Below are 15,306 nucleotides of genomic sequence, written 5' to 3'. Positions count from 1 at the left end.
AAATCCGAGTTGAAAGAAAAGAAGCGACTCGACGCTCTTTGACCTTTTATCGGGCGAGCCGTGTGTTCTTCCATAATAATTTGATCCGGTCATTTTAGGAACCAGTTTTAAGACTTGCTGCATGCCCATAACCGGAGTCTATCTGGCCGTTTAAGTAATTCATTTCACTTCCATATAGTGGAGAAGAGCCGCCTCCGATCTCGGGCGGAATATGTAATCACACTTCACAATCGAACAAATGAGATGCTCCACTTGAAGCGCGCGCTATCAAATTATCTCCGACTGCTCAAATCAGTCGTGACTCAGCTCCCAAACCGTTAAAGCGCTGCCAGTGAATTATGAGTTCACTCTGATTTATGGCTTCAAGTTGAAGAGAATATAACAACTTTGTTCAAGTCGGATTATTACGACAACAGCGTTATTCCGTTACGGTATTTATTTTTCATGAAAATTCAGAATTACTTGGAGATGAAGCGATATGTTGTGACCTGAGATGAGTGCACCAATGAGTTCAAGTTCAAGTTTGTTTAGAGAGAAAAAGTGATGAGTGTCTTGGAGTACAGAGTACACATAAATATGACCTATAGATGCTGCATATCCTTGACCCGTTCAATGAAAACAAACCATTATTCACAAGTATTTCAAAAAACGTACATTATCATGGGTTAAGGATTTAAAAAATAATGTAATAATTTGAAATTTGAATGATTCTTTGGTTTGAATAGATTAATAATTTGATCTAGAAAAGCTCTGAGTCTTCGTCACACAACTCCTCGGATATAAAGAGATGTAGTGACGTCGAAGCATTACCGGCTAAGTACAAAAACATGAAAAAAAGTTAAAAATTTAGTTGGAGCCCTTATGAAATATCAATCTATTTTCTCAGTCTTGCATTGATCTTAGCACTTCCGAACAAAATTCCTGGCTACACTATTGGTTATTAAATGTTATGCTATTATGTAATAATAATGTTAATAATATTATGTAATAATTACCCTATTCTTCCTTTGAGGACAACTCAGAGTTGAAATTCCAATAGGTATTATCAGTGCAATATTTTGTATTGCGTGTTCTCTACTCTTTGTAATTATTATGTTTAGATAAATTCAAAATTTATCTCTCCAGCACAAGTGAACAGTGTATTTGTATATGGAAAGGCGCTTTCCATGATCAGAGACGATGGAGGTAGCCTACACCCCGATAAGCGAAAATATTTAAAACGTGTCAAGTTTCCAGAATTTTTCAGCAGTAACAGTACGAGTGAGATAAAGTCAAAATCATGAGATTTCAGAATTTATAATTCCGTTTCGGAAAACCTGTTTCTAAAGTTTGATGCTTAAAAATATATCTCAAAAAATGAGGTGTTATATTTCTATTTCCATAGCGATCACCGGAATCCTGCTATTGTTATTTTCTAGTAAGACATGAATAAAAGTACGTTCTGAAATCTGAACAGGAAGGGGGAGGCAGGTGATGTATTGTGCGCCAGCTAAATGTGTAATTTGATAAATATAATTTGTGACTGTTAGGAAATGAAATGGAATATGGAACTATAAGAAATAATATGTATATTTAAATGTGCAATGAAAATAGACACATATAGTGCATACTTCATAGTAGCTAGCTATATCATTCTTATAAATGTTTTTACTTTCCTTGCCCTATTACCATAGGTACGGTAAGGAAAGTATTGCTTTCCGAAAAAATTAAGGTACCCCAATTTCTAAATTTCTATACGATTCAAGGTCCCCTAAGTCCAAAAAAGTGGTTTCTGGGTATTGGTCTGTATGTATGTATGTATGTATGTATGTATGTGTGTGTGTGTGTGTGTGTGTGTGTGTGTGTGTGTGTGTGTGTGTGTGTGTGTGTGTGTGTGTGTGTGTGTGTGTGTGTGTGTGTGTGTGTGTGTGTGTGTGTGAGTGTGTGTGTGTGTGTGTGTGTCTGTGAACACGATAACTCCATTCCTAATTAACCGATTGACTTGAAATTTTAAACTTAAGGTCCTTAAACCATGAGGATAAGAAATTCAATAAAATTCAATTCAAAATGGCGGATAATGGCTAAAAAACCATGTTTTTCACGGTTTTCTCGAAAACGGCTCTAACGATTTTCTTCAAATGTATACCCTAGATAGCTATTTATAAAATAAGCCCTATCAACTGGCATGAGTCTCATTTCTGGGAAAATTGCAGGAGCTCCGTAATATTCTTGAGAAAAATGGCGGATAATCGCTAAAAAACCATGTTATTCACGGTTTTCTCGAAAACGGCTCCAACGATTTTCTTCAAATTCATACCATGGATGAAAAAATGGCGGATAATTACTAAAAAACCATGTTTTTCACGATTTTCTCGAAAATGACTTGACCGATGTGTGTGTGTGTGTGTGTTTGTGTGTGTGTGTGTGTGTGTGTCTGCGTGTGCGCGTGTGTGTGTGTGCAATTCAAGATGGCGGCTAAAATGTGTATGTGTGTGTGTGTGTGTGTGTGTGTGTGTGTGTGTGTGTGTGTGTGGTGTGTGTGTGTGTGTGTGTGTGCAATTCAAGATGGCGGCTAAAATGTGTATGTGTGTGTGTGTGTGTGTGTGTGTGTGTGTGTGTGTGTGTGTGTGTGTGTGTTGATAAGCTCTATCAACTGCCACAAGTCCCATATCTGTAAAAATTTCAGGAGCTCTGCCCCATCTATGCAAAGTTTGATTTTAGATTCCCAATTATCAGGCTACAGATACATTTAAACAAAAAAAATCGAGTGAAAGAGATTGAGCATGATAATCTCTACAATTAATGTTTAGTAACATTTTCACCTAAAATTGAAAATAAGCTCGAAATTCGAGAAAATGTAAATTATCCAATTGCAAACTGTTGGCAACTGTTGATTCTATTAAATGATTCACTATGAAGAGATAGCAGACCTCGTATGTCTCCAGTGTTATTGTCCTGTCACCAGCTGGCTCAAATATTTGTTTATAAGTAGACTTGAGATGCGCGTGAACACTAGCGTCAGGTGATCAATTCTCATAACGGCAAGGAAAGTTATGTGAGTGCGCCACATAAGATTTTTTGAATTCAAGTTTGAAAAAGCCATTAAAATTATTATGTTCATTATAGAAATAAACCTTCAAGCAAATCCTTGAGTTTTTCAATGTGACTAGTTTTTAATAAATTATTCACAAATATGAAATATTACCACACAAACTATGCGTGTAGAATGAAGGGATGATGATGTTGATTTTATTTATTTATTTATATGTATTTATACATAATGATGATGATGACGATGTGATTGATATAGATTTACAGCTTTATTTGAGAAGTTTGATTGAACCTTCACTTCAACTGATTCAACTGACTTTTGCAATATTCCTTTACAGAATTCAACAATTTTGTCATTTCTGTTATATTGTCAATCTGACAAACATGATTATTATCACTGAACTTGAAATTATGATTATACAGTAGTAGTTGCAGAAGTTTTCAATAGGCTTGTATAGTCGGATGCCGCGAGATATACTCTGGCTAGTCAGCAATCCAGTGACTTTTTGGTGGCTTACCGACTTTGGCAGTAGGATAGAAGAATAGAACTGCTTGTGAAGGAGTTTCACGAATTTCGAATTTTAAACCATCCCTGATTTCTTTATGCAAATTTATAAATCCCACACCTCGTCAATATTATACCATGCCAAGATGCAGACTTTTGCAATTATCTAGAAATAGTGATTTCCCAGGCCACTTTTGCTATTTGCAGTATTGCAGCTGGTGAAGTGGCAAGTTTTTGAAATCGAAAGCAGGTTGTTGGGTTGTTGCCGACGGCCAACTACGGAAAACTACACAGCCGCTCGGTCATCGTCCGCGAGTGACCGGAGCGGAGCGCAGCAGAGCACATGTGCCCCTCAGCCCCACAACCACCATGCCCCCCCTCAGCACCACAGCCACCATGCCACTCCCAGCTTCCAGCTTGTCCTGCCGGCACATTATTTATCGCATACACCCCCACACCCCACACCCTTACTCCACCCCATCGCATCATCTCGTAGTCGAGTCACTTCTTGTAATGATTTGAAAAGAGGAGAAAGGATATTTGAAGGCTATTTATAAATTAACAAAGTTTATCATGAAGGAAAGCGTGTACCGGTACGTGGCTCTCATGGATGAAAATCATGAGACGGCAATGATTTGAGTACTTTTTGAATTCAAAAGAATTGATCGAACAACAAGATTCGACTGCAAATTTTTCAATTTGTTAAGAATATTATTTCATTCATAAATACCGTAACATATTATCATCCATTTGATCAAAAATGTGTACAAAATTTGAATTCTGAAGCTCTATACAGTGTGCAAAACCCAGGATTTTCAACACATGTTGAATTTGATATATTTTATTCTATAACCAAAAAACAACTACTAGGTATTGATAATAATTATATTTATAAGATTTTGAATAACCTAGTCAAAATTAGAAATTAATAAGTATTTTCAATATTACGTAGGTATTACAAGTTAATGAATGAGAGCGGGTTTTTTCATAAAGATTTAAAAAATTAAGTTCGGTTATCCAATAAAAATGTATTATTTTTACTTTCCTTGCCCTATTACCATAGGTAAGGAAAGTATTGCTTTCCGAAAAAAATTAAGGTACCCCAATTTCCAAATTTCTATACGTTTCAAGGTCCCCTGAGTTCAAAAAAGTGGTTTTTGGGTATTGGTCTGTATGTATGTGTGTGTGTGTGTGTGTGTGTGTGACTTGACTTGAAATTTGGAACCTAAGGTCCTTACAATATAAGGATCCGACACGAACAATTTCGATCTGATGCAATTCAAGATGGCGGATAAAATGGTGAAAATGTTGTCAAAAACAGGGTTTTTCGCGATTTTCTCGAAAACGGCTCCAACGATTTTGATCAAATTTATACCTAAAATAGTCATTGAAAAGCTCCATCAACTGCCACAAGTCCCATATCTGTAAAAATTTCAGAAGCTCCGCCCCATCTATGCAGAGTTTGATTTTAGATTCCAATTATCAGGCTTCAGATACAATTCAAACAAAAACTTCCAAGTGGAAAAGATTGAGCATGAAAATCTCTTCAATTAATGTTCAGTAACATTTTCACCTAAAATTGAAAATAAGCTCGAAATTCGAGAAAATGTTATTATTTCAATTACAAACTGTTGGCAATTGTTGATTCTATTAAATCATTCACTATGAAGAGATAGCAAACTTCGTGTGTCTCCAGCCTTATTGTCCTGTCACCAGCTGGCTTGGATCTTTGAATAGTAGGACTTGAGATGCGCGGGAACAGTAGCGTCAGGTGATAAATTTTTATAACGGCAAGGAAAGTTGTGTGATGCGCCACAACAGATTTTTTCTATTGGTGCTTTTGCTCAGTCTAGTTATCAGCTTTCTAATCGTACATTCCAAAAAGTCACATGTTCTGGAAAAAATGTAAAGTTTTTCATTCAAAATAATAAGAATAAGCAATTAAATTGCGATTCGTATCAGTCTGTTTATCACCAATGTGTTTGAACTATCAAAAACCTATATAGAGTGAAATTATTTTATAATTAATTATTCATAAGTGTTTTAATATTATTTCAGAGACCTAAATAGCTAAAAATTGAACTTGCTACTAAGATAAAGGAAGATGAAATTACTGAATATCATTCAAAGAGCTGCTAAGCTCAAAAACAATATACCGGTAACACCTTTACGATTATTTGCAAGACCAATATCAGTTAGCAACTCACTTTTGCATGAAATACCTGACGATCTTGAATCAATACCCACAGACAGTGATCCTCAATTCTCTGACATGGTAAAATACAATTTTCATCTTTCGGCACAGGTTTTAGAAGATTTTTTCATAGACATATTGAAAAAAAGAAAATATAAAGATCCTAAGGCAAGGATGAACGCTATAATTGCTATTATGAGCAATTGTCAAAGTATTATAAGAATAGATTTTCCAATAAAAAGAGATAACAACCAGTATGAGATGATCACCTCATATCGCGCCCATCATTGCAGTCACAGAACACCAATGAAAGGAGGTAAGCATACAATTTTCTGCGTTAAAAAAGATTCTTCCAAATGAAGTAGTAGAATATGTAAATAGCAAACTTCGTGTGTCTCCAGCCATATTATTTTATATGATTTATAATATTGTACCCACGAATAAATAAATATATTGCAAATTTTCAAATATTTTAAAGCAAGTAACAACTAAGTTATTAGGGTTCTATTTAATTTAGATTTAACTTAGAAGCCTCAGTGATTTAGCTAGACTATAATTATTATAGACTTGTTATTCAATAAATTCTTCTGGACTTCTTTTCATTATGTTATCATTAACCATTTTGTTTGAATATGATAGATTTTATTTTAAATTTTACAATCCTTGTACCAACTAAAAAATATGATCTTATTCCTTTGAAAAATTTACATACTATAGCACTATTTTCTCTTGAGATTTATATAAATTTACTTATTTTTTATCGCCTTTACTCATTTGATTATTCTAACATAATATAAAGCTTGACATTTTTTCAATTAAAAGATTCATTTATTGAATTAAAGCACCCTGCCAGTAGAAGCGTATCAGTTATAATATTCTTTATTATTCTAGTAATTTATTGAACATAAAAACTTATTAAAAAATGTTATAACATCATTATAATGTTAGGCTATAGTAATAGTATAATCTTGAATCTTCCTCAAAAATTTATAAGATGAATAAAATTGTTGAATCACCATTCTAAAATTTTTTTACTAAAGTGATAATGGTACCTGATTTCTTGCAGGTGTGAGGTACCATATTGATGTAGACGCTGATGAAGTAGAGGCATTGGCAGCTTTGATGACGTACAAGAACGCTTGTGCCAATGTGCCTTTTGGAGGCTCGAAAGGAGGAATCAAAATTGACCCAAGATGTTATTCCAAGTCAGAACTTCAGACAATCACTCGACGTTATTTGATTGAATTGACAAAACATAATTACGTTGGTGAGATCTAAATTTTATTTATACTTGTGGATAAGAATCAATTGATTAGGAATACATTAAATGCAAATTATCTGTTCAACTTTTTAATTGCATTTTAATTGTCTCTTAGGAATGTTATAATAAATTTTTAAAATGTATGCAAGAAGTCAATTGTAACAGTAGGCGAGTATAATCTTGAATATTTTTACTATGCTGAGTTTTGCAGTTTTGTCATCTTCATTTTATATGTGTTTTTATATAATTTTTAATTTTGTAAATGTATTTGACCACGAGAAAAATATTTTATTGTGTTTCAGGTCCAGCCATTGACTCCATTGGGCCAGATATGAATACAGGGCCAAGAGAAATGGGATGGATGGCAGATGCTTACATGAAAACATTGGGTATGACTTACTCGTGTTAAAAATCTTCATTTAAATAGCAGAAATATCAATAATAATTGTATTTAATAATACAACTATTTAATTGTACTGTATTCAATAATAATCAGTCATTTTTACAGTAAGAGACAAGGGCTCATCAGGAGGCCAGGGGTTATGTTGGGCTGTAGAGTTGATAGATCTTATCAGTGCTGAGATTTGATTAATTATTTTGAATACATTATAGGATATAGCCTTGTCTGTGATGAATGGTTCTATTAACAAGCTTTACTCATTTTTTAACGTCATTTCATGGAAAGTGAAGACAAATTCATTTCAATTTTTCAAGTCGAAATATTTAATATAGAGTAAAAATGTTATTGGTTCAAATGAAAAAAAAACAAGTTTTCTAAGTTCTGAATTTTGTCAGAATAAATGCTTTGTCGAGAATTGTGGTAATGGATGATTGCAGGTCATCAGAACGTGGACTCGGCAGCAGTGGTGTCAGGCAAGCCTCTGCACCTGGGAGGTATGCGAGGCCGACTGTCCGCGACCGGTCGAGGCATGTTCGCCGCCGCCGAATTTTTCTTGGAAGACGAAGAACTCATGAAACAGATTGGCCTCTCCCCTGGTTTGAAAGATAAGACATTCATTGTCCAGGTATGACTACTAGACTGTACCGAACAACGTAAAACAGAAATAATTATGTTGCTGCATTTATTTATTAGCTTTCTAATCGTACATTCCAAAAAGTCACATGTTCTGGAAAAAATGTAAAGTTTTTCATTCAAAATAATAAGAATAAGCAATTAAATTGCGATTCGTATCAGTCTGTTTATCACCAATGTGTTTGAACTATCAAAAACCTATATAGAGTGAAATTATTTTATAATTAATTATTCATAAGTGTTTTAATATTATTTCAGAGACCTAAATAGCTAAAAATTGAACTTGCTACTAAGATAAAGGAAGATGAAATTACTGAATATCATTCAAAGAGCTGCTAAGCTCAAAAACAATATACCGGTAACACCTTTACGATTATTTGCAAGACCAATATCAGTTAGCAACTCACTTTTGCATGAAATACCTGACGATCTTGAATCAATACCCACAGACAGTGATCCTCAATTCTCTGACATGGTAAAATACAATTTTCATCTTTCGGCACAGGTTTTAGAAGATTTTTTCATAGACATATTGAAAAAAAGAAAATATAAAGATCCTAAGGCAAGGATGAACGCTATAATTGCTATTATGAGCAATTGTCAAAGTATTATAAGAATAGATTTTCCAATAAAAAGAGATAACAACCAGTATGAGATGATCACCTCATATCGCGCCCATCATTGCAGTCACAGAACACCAATGAAAGGAGGTAAGCATACAATTTTCTGCGTTATAAAAGATTCTTCCAAATGAAGTAGTAGAATATGTAAATAGCAAACTTCGTGTGTCTCCAGCCATATTATTTTATATGATTTATAATATTGTACCCACGAATAAATAAATAAATAAATATATTGCAAATTTTCAAATATTTTAAAGCAAGTAACAACTAAGTTATTAGGGTTCTATTTAATTTAGATTTAACTTAGAAGCCTCAGTGATTTAGCTAGACTATAATTATTATAGACTTGTTATTCAATAAATTCTTCTGGACTTCTTTTCATTATGTTATCATTAACCATTTTGTTTGAATATGATAAATTTTATTTTAAATTTTACAATCCTTGTACCAACTAAAAAATATGATCTTATTCCTTTGAAAAATTTACATACTATAGCACTATTTTCTCTTGAGATTTATATAAATTTACTTATTTTTTATCGCCTTTACTCATTTGATTATTCTAACATAATATAAAGCTTGACATTTTTTCAATTAAAAGATTCATTTATTGAATTAAAGCACCCTGCCAGTAGAAGCGTATCAGTAATAATATTCTTTATTATTCTAGTAATTTATTGAACATAAAAACTTATTAAAAAATGTTATAACATTATTATAATGTTAGGCTATAGTATAATCTTGAATCTTCCTCAAAAATTTATAAGATGAATAAAATTGTTGAATCACCATTCTAAAATTTTTTTACTAAAGTGATAATGGTACCTGATTTCTTGCAGGTGTGAGGTACCATATTGATGTAGACGCTGATGAAGTAGAGGCATTGGCAGCTTTGATGACGTACAAGAACGCTTGTGCCAATGTGCCTTTTGGAGGCTCGAAAGGAGGAATCAAAATTGACCCAAGATGTTATTCCAAGTCAGAACTTCAGACAATCACTCGACGTTATTTGATTGAATTGACAAAACATAATTACGTTGGTGAGATCTAAATTTTATTTATACTTGTGAATAAGAATCAATTGATTAGGAATACATTAAATGCAAATTATCTGTTCAACTTTTTAATTGCATTTTAATTGTCTCTTAGGAATGTTATAATAAATTTTTAAAATGTATGCAAGAAGTCAATTGTAACAGTAGGCGAGTATAATCTTGAATATTTTTACTATGCTGAGTTTTGCAGTTTTGTCATCTTCATTTTATATGTGTTTTTATATAATTTTTAATTTTGTAAATGTATTTGACCACGAGAAAAATATTTTATTGTGTTTCAGGTCCAGCCATTGACTCCATTGGGCCAGATATGAATACAGGGCCAAGAGAAATGGGATGGATGGCAGATGCTTACATGAAAACATTGGGTATGACTTACTCGTGTTAAAAATCTTCATTTAAATAGCAGAAATATCAATAATAATTGTATTTAATAATACAACTATTTAATTGTACTGTATTCAATAATAATCAGTCATTTTTACAGTAAGAGACAAGGGCTCATCAGGGTTATGTTGGGCTGTAGAGTTGATAGATCTTATCAGTGCTGAGATTTGATTAATTATTTTGAATACATTATAGGATATAGCCTTGTCTGTGATGAATGGTTCTATTAACAAGCTTTACTCATTTTTTAACGTAATTTCATGGAAAGTGAAGACAAATTCATTTTAATTTTTCAAGTCGAAATATTTAATATAGAGTAAAAATGTTATTGGTTCAAATGAAAAAAAACAAGTTTTCTAAGTTCTGAATTTTGTCAGAATAAATGCTTTGTCGAGAATTGTGGTAATGGATGATTGCAGGTCATCAGAACGTAGACTCGGCAGCAGTGGTGTCAGGCAAGCCTCTGCACCTGGGAGGTATGCGAGGCCGACTGTCCGCGACCGGTCGAGGCATGTTCGCCGCCGCCGAATTTTTCTTGGAAGACGAAGAACTCATGAAACAGATTGGCCTCTCCCCTGGTTTGAAAGATAAGACATTCATTGTCCAGGTATGACTTCTAGACTGTACCGAACAACGTAAAACAGAAATAATTATGTTGCTGCATTTATTTATTAGTAGGCTACATGCACACAACATATCGTTCATAATGATTGGGAGAGAATCCAGGCGAACCCTAACTATTATATCCTGAATTTACATAGATGACACAGTTATCAGCAGAGCTCTCTCCAGATCTACTGAAATAATACCGTGCTATAAACTAGTTGTGTTTTGATTACATGAAATTAGTAGTTGATAACTTTATTGCGTTTCGATAATTTTAGTAGCCATAAAAAGAAAAGTGGTCTATTTTTTATAGAATTTTTATTGTTATCTAGATCTAGATTAGTTTTTCATTAAAAGTGCAGTAGTAGAATTGATTTATGTTTTAATAATTTTGTGAGTTTTTTGCTCTGCAGTAAATTTGTTGTAATTTAATATAAAATATTTCAACTTCTTAGATTTATTAACTATTACGTTTTTACTTTTTCTATAAATTGTTTTGTAGCATGAGTGTTTTGATAGTTGAAGAAAATGGCCCAATGGATAAAGAAGCCATCATGTTGTTTAAGATCATGTTCTTTATGAACAAACATGAATAATGTAACTCTTCCAAATAATTCAAGAATATCAAAAATTCTATAGTTTAGGCCATTTTTTCTAATTCCACTATCTATGATATTTCCCTTAAAACTATTTGGGAATACTTAATATTGATACACGCCTAACATTCAATAAGATACATAGTTGAAAATACGTTTTATTGGTCATTTATGATTTCATTTCAATTTAGAGTGTTATATTTTGCTAGTATACTGTATTAATTGAACTCTGCTCTTACTCCACATACCAAATACATCACATATTTTATGAATGATGTTATTTTTTCATTTTGTCTAAACAGGGATTTGGAAATGTTGGTTATCATGTGAGCCGCTACTTGGCCAGAGCCGGTGCCAAATGCATTGGAGTCTCTGAAGTGGATGTCGGCATCTATAATGCAGAAGGAATCGACCCAGAAGTAAGTAATTCATTAAAACCTGAAAAATATAGAAATACTACTGGGTGCCGCCACAAATAAGACGAGAGAATAAGCTACATAAGTTAGACAACAGAATCTATAAAAATGTTTTAATAGATAAGAGTGGCATAGAGAAACGGGAAATTTTTAATGTTGGAGTTCGCAGCACTATAAAGTCGCTAGTTATTCGAATTTTGCACAATTGATTTGAAGACATTGCTATTCAGTAATAATGGATCATTAGTCTGATATGGAACGTGCAATACTGGTGATCGCAATTTATAAAAATATAAATAAAAAGGTTGGTCTGAAAATAAATATTATAGAATTTCTCCTGAGAAATTCTCATCCCTTCTAAATTTCAAATCCTCAGTAATTCTCATCCCTTCTAAGTAATTTCAATTTTCTGATAATTTATTTTTCTAAGGGAATTTAATAACCACCTAGGTATTCTATTCTCATGAATATGCTGGAAATATTGATGTGATCAATTTTTCTTTATAATTATTTTATACTTTTTCCAATTAATTCAATAAAGAAGCTCTAACATTTTCCAATAACATATTAATAATAATAAAAATTTGAGTTGGAAATTTTCATTTAGTGTAGCATTTATTTTATATTGATGATTTTCAGAAATTAGAAGAATACAGAGAGAAAAACAAGCGCTCAGTAAAAGGTTATCCAGGATGTAAAGAATTTGAGCCATCCATCGACGTGATGTTCGAGCAATGCGATATTTTGATTCCAGCAGCACATGAGAAGCTGATCAACGCAGAAAATGCCAATAACATAAAAACAAAGGTAAGACAAAAATAAAGCCAATTGAGAAAATATTAGAAAATCATGATGATATTTTGCTCAATTACTCAATTCTCAAGTTTTTTTCACAATTTTCAAGATAAAATATTTATTGCTGTTTATTGTAAGATACTCTGCGTTAAAATATCTCTGCAATATTCAGCCTGGTAAGTTTTTTATTATGTAAATTTTTTATTGTCATTATATTGAACTGATTATACATAATAATATAACAAAAATTAATCATGATCTTGAATTTTTCACCGCCTTTCAGTATGAGTTACTAATAAAAATTGAATATCCGTAGGTATTGAATCATGATGAATCTTCATTATAATGTTCTTTGACTAAAATTATTCAATCATTCATTAGATACTGGTATTGACTTTTTTTATTTCAATGGAAATGAATTTTTAATCTGAATTGTTTTATAAGTAATTATTATTAAACAAAATCCACATAATGCTGTAATTCACCCCGAAGACTTCTGCTACTGCAAATATTGACAACAGGGTAAACAGCTAGATGGAAATTCGATCTAGAAGTCTATCGAATTTCTATTTGTTTTATAGATGTTTGCTACATAAGAATTTACTTGTTCTTGAGTAATGAGGATCTAAAATCCAATCAGCATCAGAAATCCATGCGTTTTGCAGGATCCAAACTCACCCATTCAAACGACATCAGTCTATGAAAAATAGCAAAATTGCTAATTTGACCATGTCTGATCGAAGTATTAGTTGATATGTATTGTACACTTTTCCTGTATTTATGTAGCCTGGATGAAAATGTGATTCTAGTGAAATGTCATGAAATTGCAGATGATCATAGAAGGAGCAAACGGCCCAACTACTCCTGGCGCTGATAAGATCCTAATGGAAAATAATATTCTAGTCATTCCCGACATCTACGTAAATGCTGGAGGTGTTACAGCTTCATACTTTGAATGGTTGAAGAACATAAATCACGTATCTTATGGAAAGTTGTCTTTTGGATACGGAAAGGAGATGGCCGAACTATTATTGGGTAAGTGGGATTCAGAAAGATTATAGTTGTCTAATCTTTCATTTGAATATGAGATAGATCTACAAGTTTTCTATTAAAAGAATCCTAATATTTTTTTATAAAGTGTAATACATCAATACTAATGAACAATTTTATTCAAGATATTCACCAAAAATTATATTCATGGATTAAGATAGACAACTAACTAAACTGATTATCAAGAGCAATTCAGCCTCCCTCCAAACATACCTCCTTTTTTCAGGAATATTTTTGTGCTAATATGTAAGTGTACCTTACGGTATAAGCCGTAATTTCATCAAAAACATTAAACCATAAGAACAAGCATACGCTAGTGTGTACGCTTATGTATATTTTCTCTATGACTGTACCAAATTTTTAATATCAGTGGCAGCCGAATTGAATCCAATCTAATGACCGATAAATATCATACAAATTTCAACCCCAGTATAATAGTGTTGGATTTAACAATAATAATTCTGTTCCACCAATAGAATCTGTTGAGGAGTCGATGAAGAAAGAGCTGAAGAAGGATGTGTCAGTCGGTATGTCCAAAAAACTGTTGGAACGTATGAGTGAAGCTTCCGAGAAAGACATAGTTCTCAGCAGCCTGGCATACAATATGAGAAAATCTGGAAAGGTAGTTTGGTTCTTTATGCATCTTTTATGACAAAAGTTGATGAGCTGTGTCGGTTTCATTTGAAAAGTACTTTAAACAAATCTAGATAGAATATTTTGATAGTGTTGCGTGTCTCAGAAGTGGATGAAAAATTGTAAAAAATTAATTAAGGCCTAGATTGTCTCTGAAGTGATCATTGACAGAAAAGCTCCAACGTAACTGAAAATTAGCAAACCTGATGCGTTCAATATAATTTCATTTCCTACCTAGCAATGGAAATTATATTTCTCAGAAAATTCTAAAAAAAAACGTTTGATGGAGACTGTATGGAAATATAATATAGTAATCTCAATGGTCAGTAAAGTAGCTCACACCAAAACACATCAAAGGTGTTGATCTAGTAGTACTTTACCACTAGACCAACAGCATTGATTAGTGATGATGAAATAAATTCTATTAGAAACCCTACTTCAACCACTACTCGAAAACAATCCAAGCTTCCAGGATAAAAATTAAGAGTTAATTATTAATTATTTATTGAAAGGATGAAGCAACAAATACAATATTCAGAAAAGAAAAAACAGTTTATTGACCATACCTTTTTCTATTTCTTAATTTTGTCTCAAATAGTCCAAATAGGTTATATTATGTCCTATTATATAACGCTGTTAGATATGAATTTTGTAAATTGTATAGGATAGTAGAGAATGATCTTGTGAGATGATAATTAATTCCATTTCCTTTAGATCTTTACCATCCTGAAAATGTTTGATTTGAATAAAAAAGCATGCATTTCAAGTAACGAATTAATGTTTCAGGAAATGTTACAAATGGCCAAAGATCACGATTTGGGACTTAACTTGAGACTAGCAGCTTATTGCAATGCAACGTCGAAAATATTTGAAACTTACGAAGAGGCTGGACTATCTTTATCATAATTAATTTTCAATATGGTTACATTCTCGTTTCAAAAGAAATTCCCCATGAAGCCAAGCTTCTCTTTCCTTCCACTCAACTATTTTGGTGCAACAATCAGAGTATTATTATTCATTCACTTTTGATTAAAAGGGATGTTAGTTTTGTGTTGTTGATACAAGTGAATTGATTTGTTTTTCAATAAATTCATATTTTCCATCGTTGTCTGTTTTAAATTT

General features: G+C 32.6%; 1 protein-coding gene across 3 annotated transcripts; it reads left to right on the top strand.

Moving 5' to 3' along the window:
• Positions 1 to 332: 332 nt before the first annotated feature.
• LOC111051606 (glutamate dehydrogenase, mitochondrial) lies at positions 333 to 15,291 on the top strand. 3 transcript variants are annotated; one of them, XM_039420157.1, is made up of 10 exons: positions 333 to 431; positions 5,841 to 6,045; positions 6,796 to 6,996; positions 7,293 to 7,379; positions 7,828 to 8,015; positions 11,593 to 11,709; positions 12,346 to 12,513; positions 13,332 to 13,536; positions 14,028 to 14,173; positions 14,971 to 15,291. In XM_039420157.1, the coding sequence occupies exons 2-10, from the start codon at positions 5,904 to 5,906 to the stop codon at positions 15,088 to 15,090; spliced, it is 1,374 nt and encodes a 457-aa protein (XP_039276091.1). In that variant the 5' UTR covers positions 333 to 431; positions 5,841 to 5,903; the 3' UTR covers positions 15,091 to 15,291. The 3 variants fall into 3 exon arrangements, with proteins under 3 accessions (XP_039276091.1, XP_022193839.2, XP_039276098.1); XM_022338147.2 differs by lacking the exon at positions 333 to 431 and having other exon boundaries at positions 5,361 to 6,045; XM_039420164.1 differs by lacking the exons at positions 333 to 431; positions 5,841 to 6,045; positions 6,796 to 6,996; positions 7,293 to 7,379; positions 7,828 to 8,015 and adding exons at positions 8,111 to 8,733; positions 9,486 to 9,686; positions 9,983 to 10,069; positions 10,508 to 10,695 and having other exon boundaries at positions 14,971 to 15,286.
• Positions 15,292 to 15,306: the final 15 nt, after the last annotated feature.

Source organism: Nilaparvata lugens, chromosome 1 (assembly GCF_014356525.2).
Source record: "Nilaparvata lugens isolate BPH chromosome 1, ASM1435652v1, whole genome shotgun sequence".
Lineage (NCBI taxonomy): Eukaryota > Metazoa > Arthropoda > Insecta > Hemiptera > Delphacidae > Nilaparvata > Nilaparvata lugens.
Note: the sequence above shows the minus strand (reverse complement) of the source record. Positions and strands in the feature narration are given on the sequence as shown.

Excerpts from the sequence above, each read along its gene's own strand:
- LOC111051606 (XM_022338147.2), top strand. The coding sequence starts at position 5,640 with ATGAAATTACTGAATATCATTCAAAGAGCTGCTAAGCTCAAAAACAAT. Across the intron at positions 7,380-7,827 it reads TGCTTACATGAAAACATTGG|GTCATCAGAACGTGGACTCG; the intron begins GTATGACTTACT and ends GGATGATTGCAG. Across the intron at positions 12,514-13,331 it reads CCAATAACATAAAAACAAAG|ATGATCATAGAAGGAGCAAA; the intron begins GTAAGACAAAAA and ends ATGAAATTGCAG.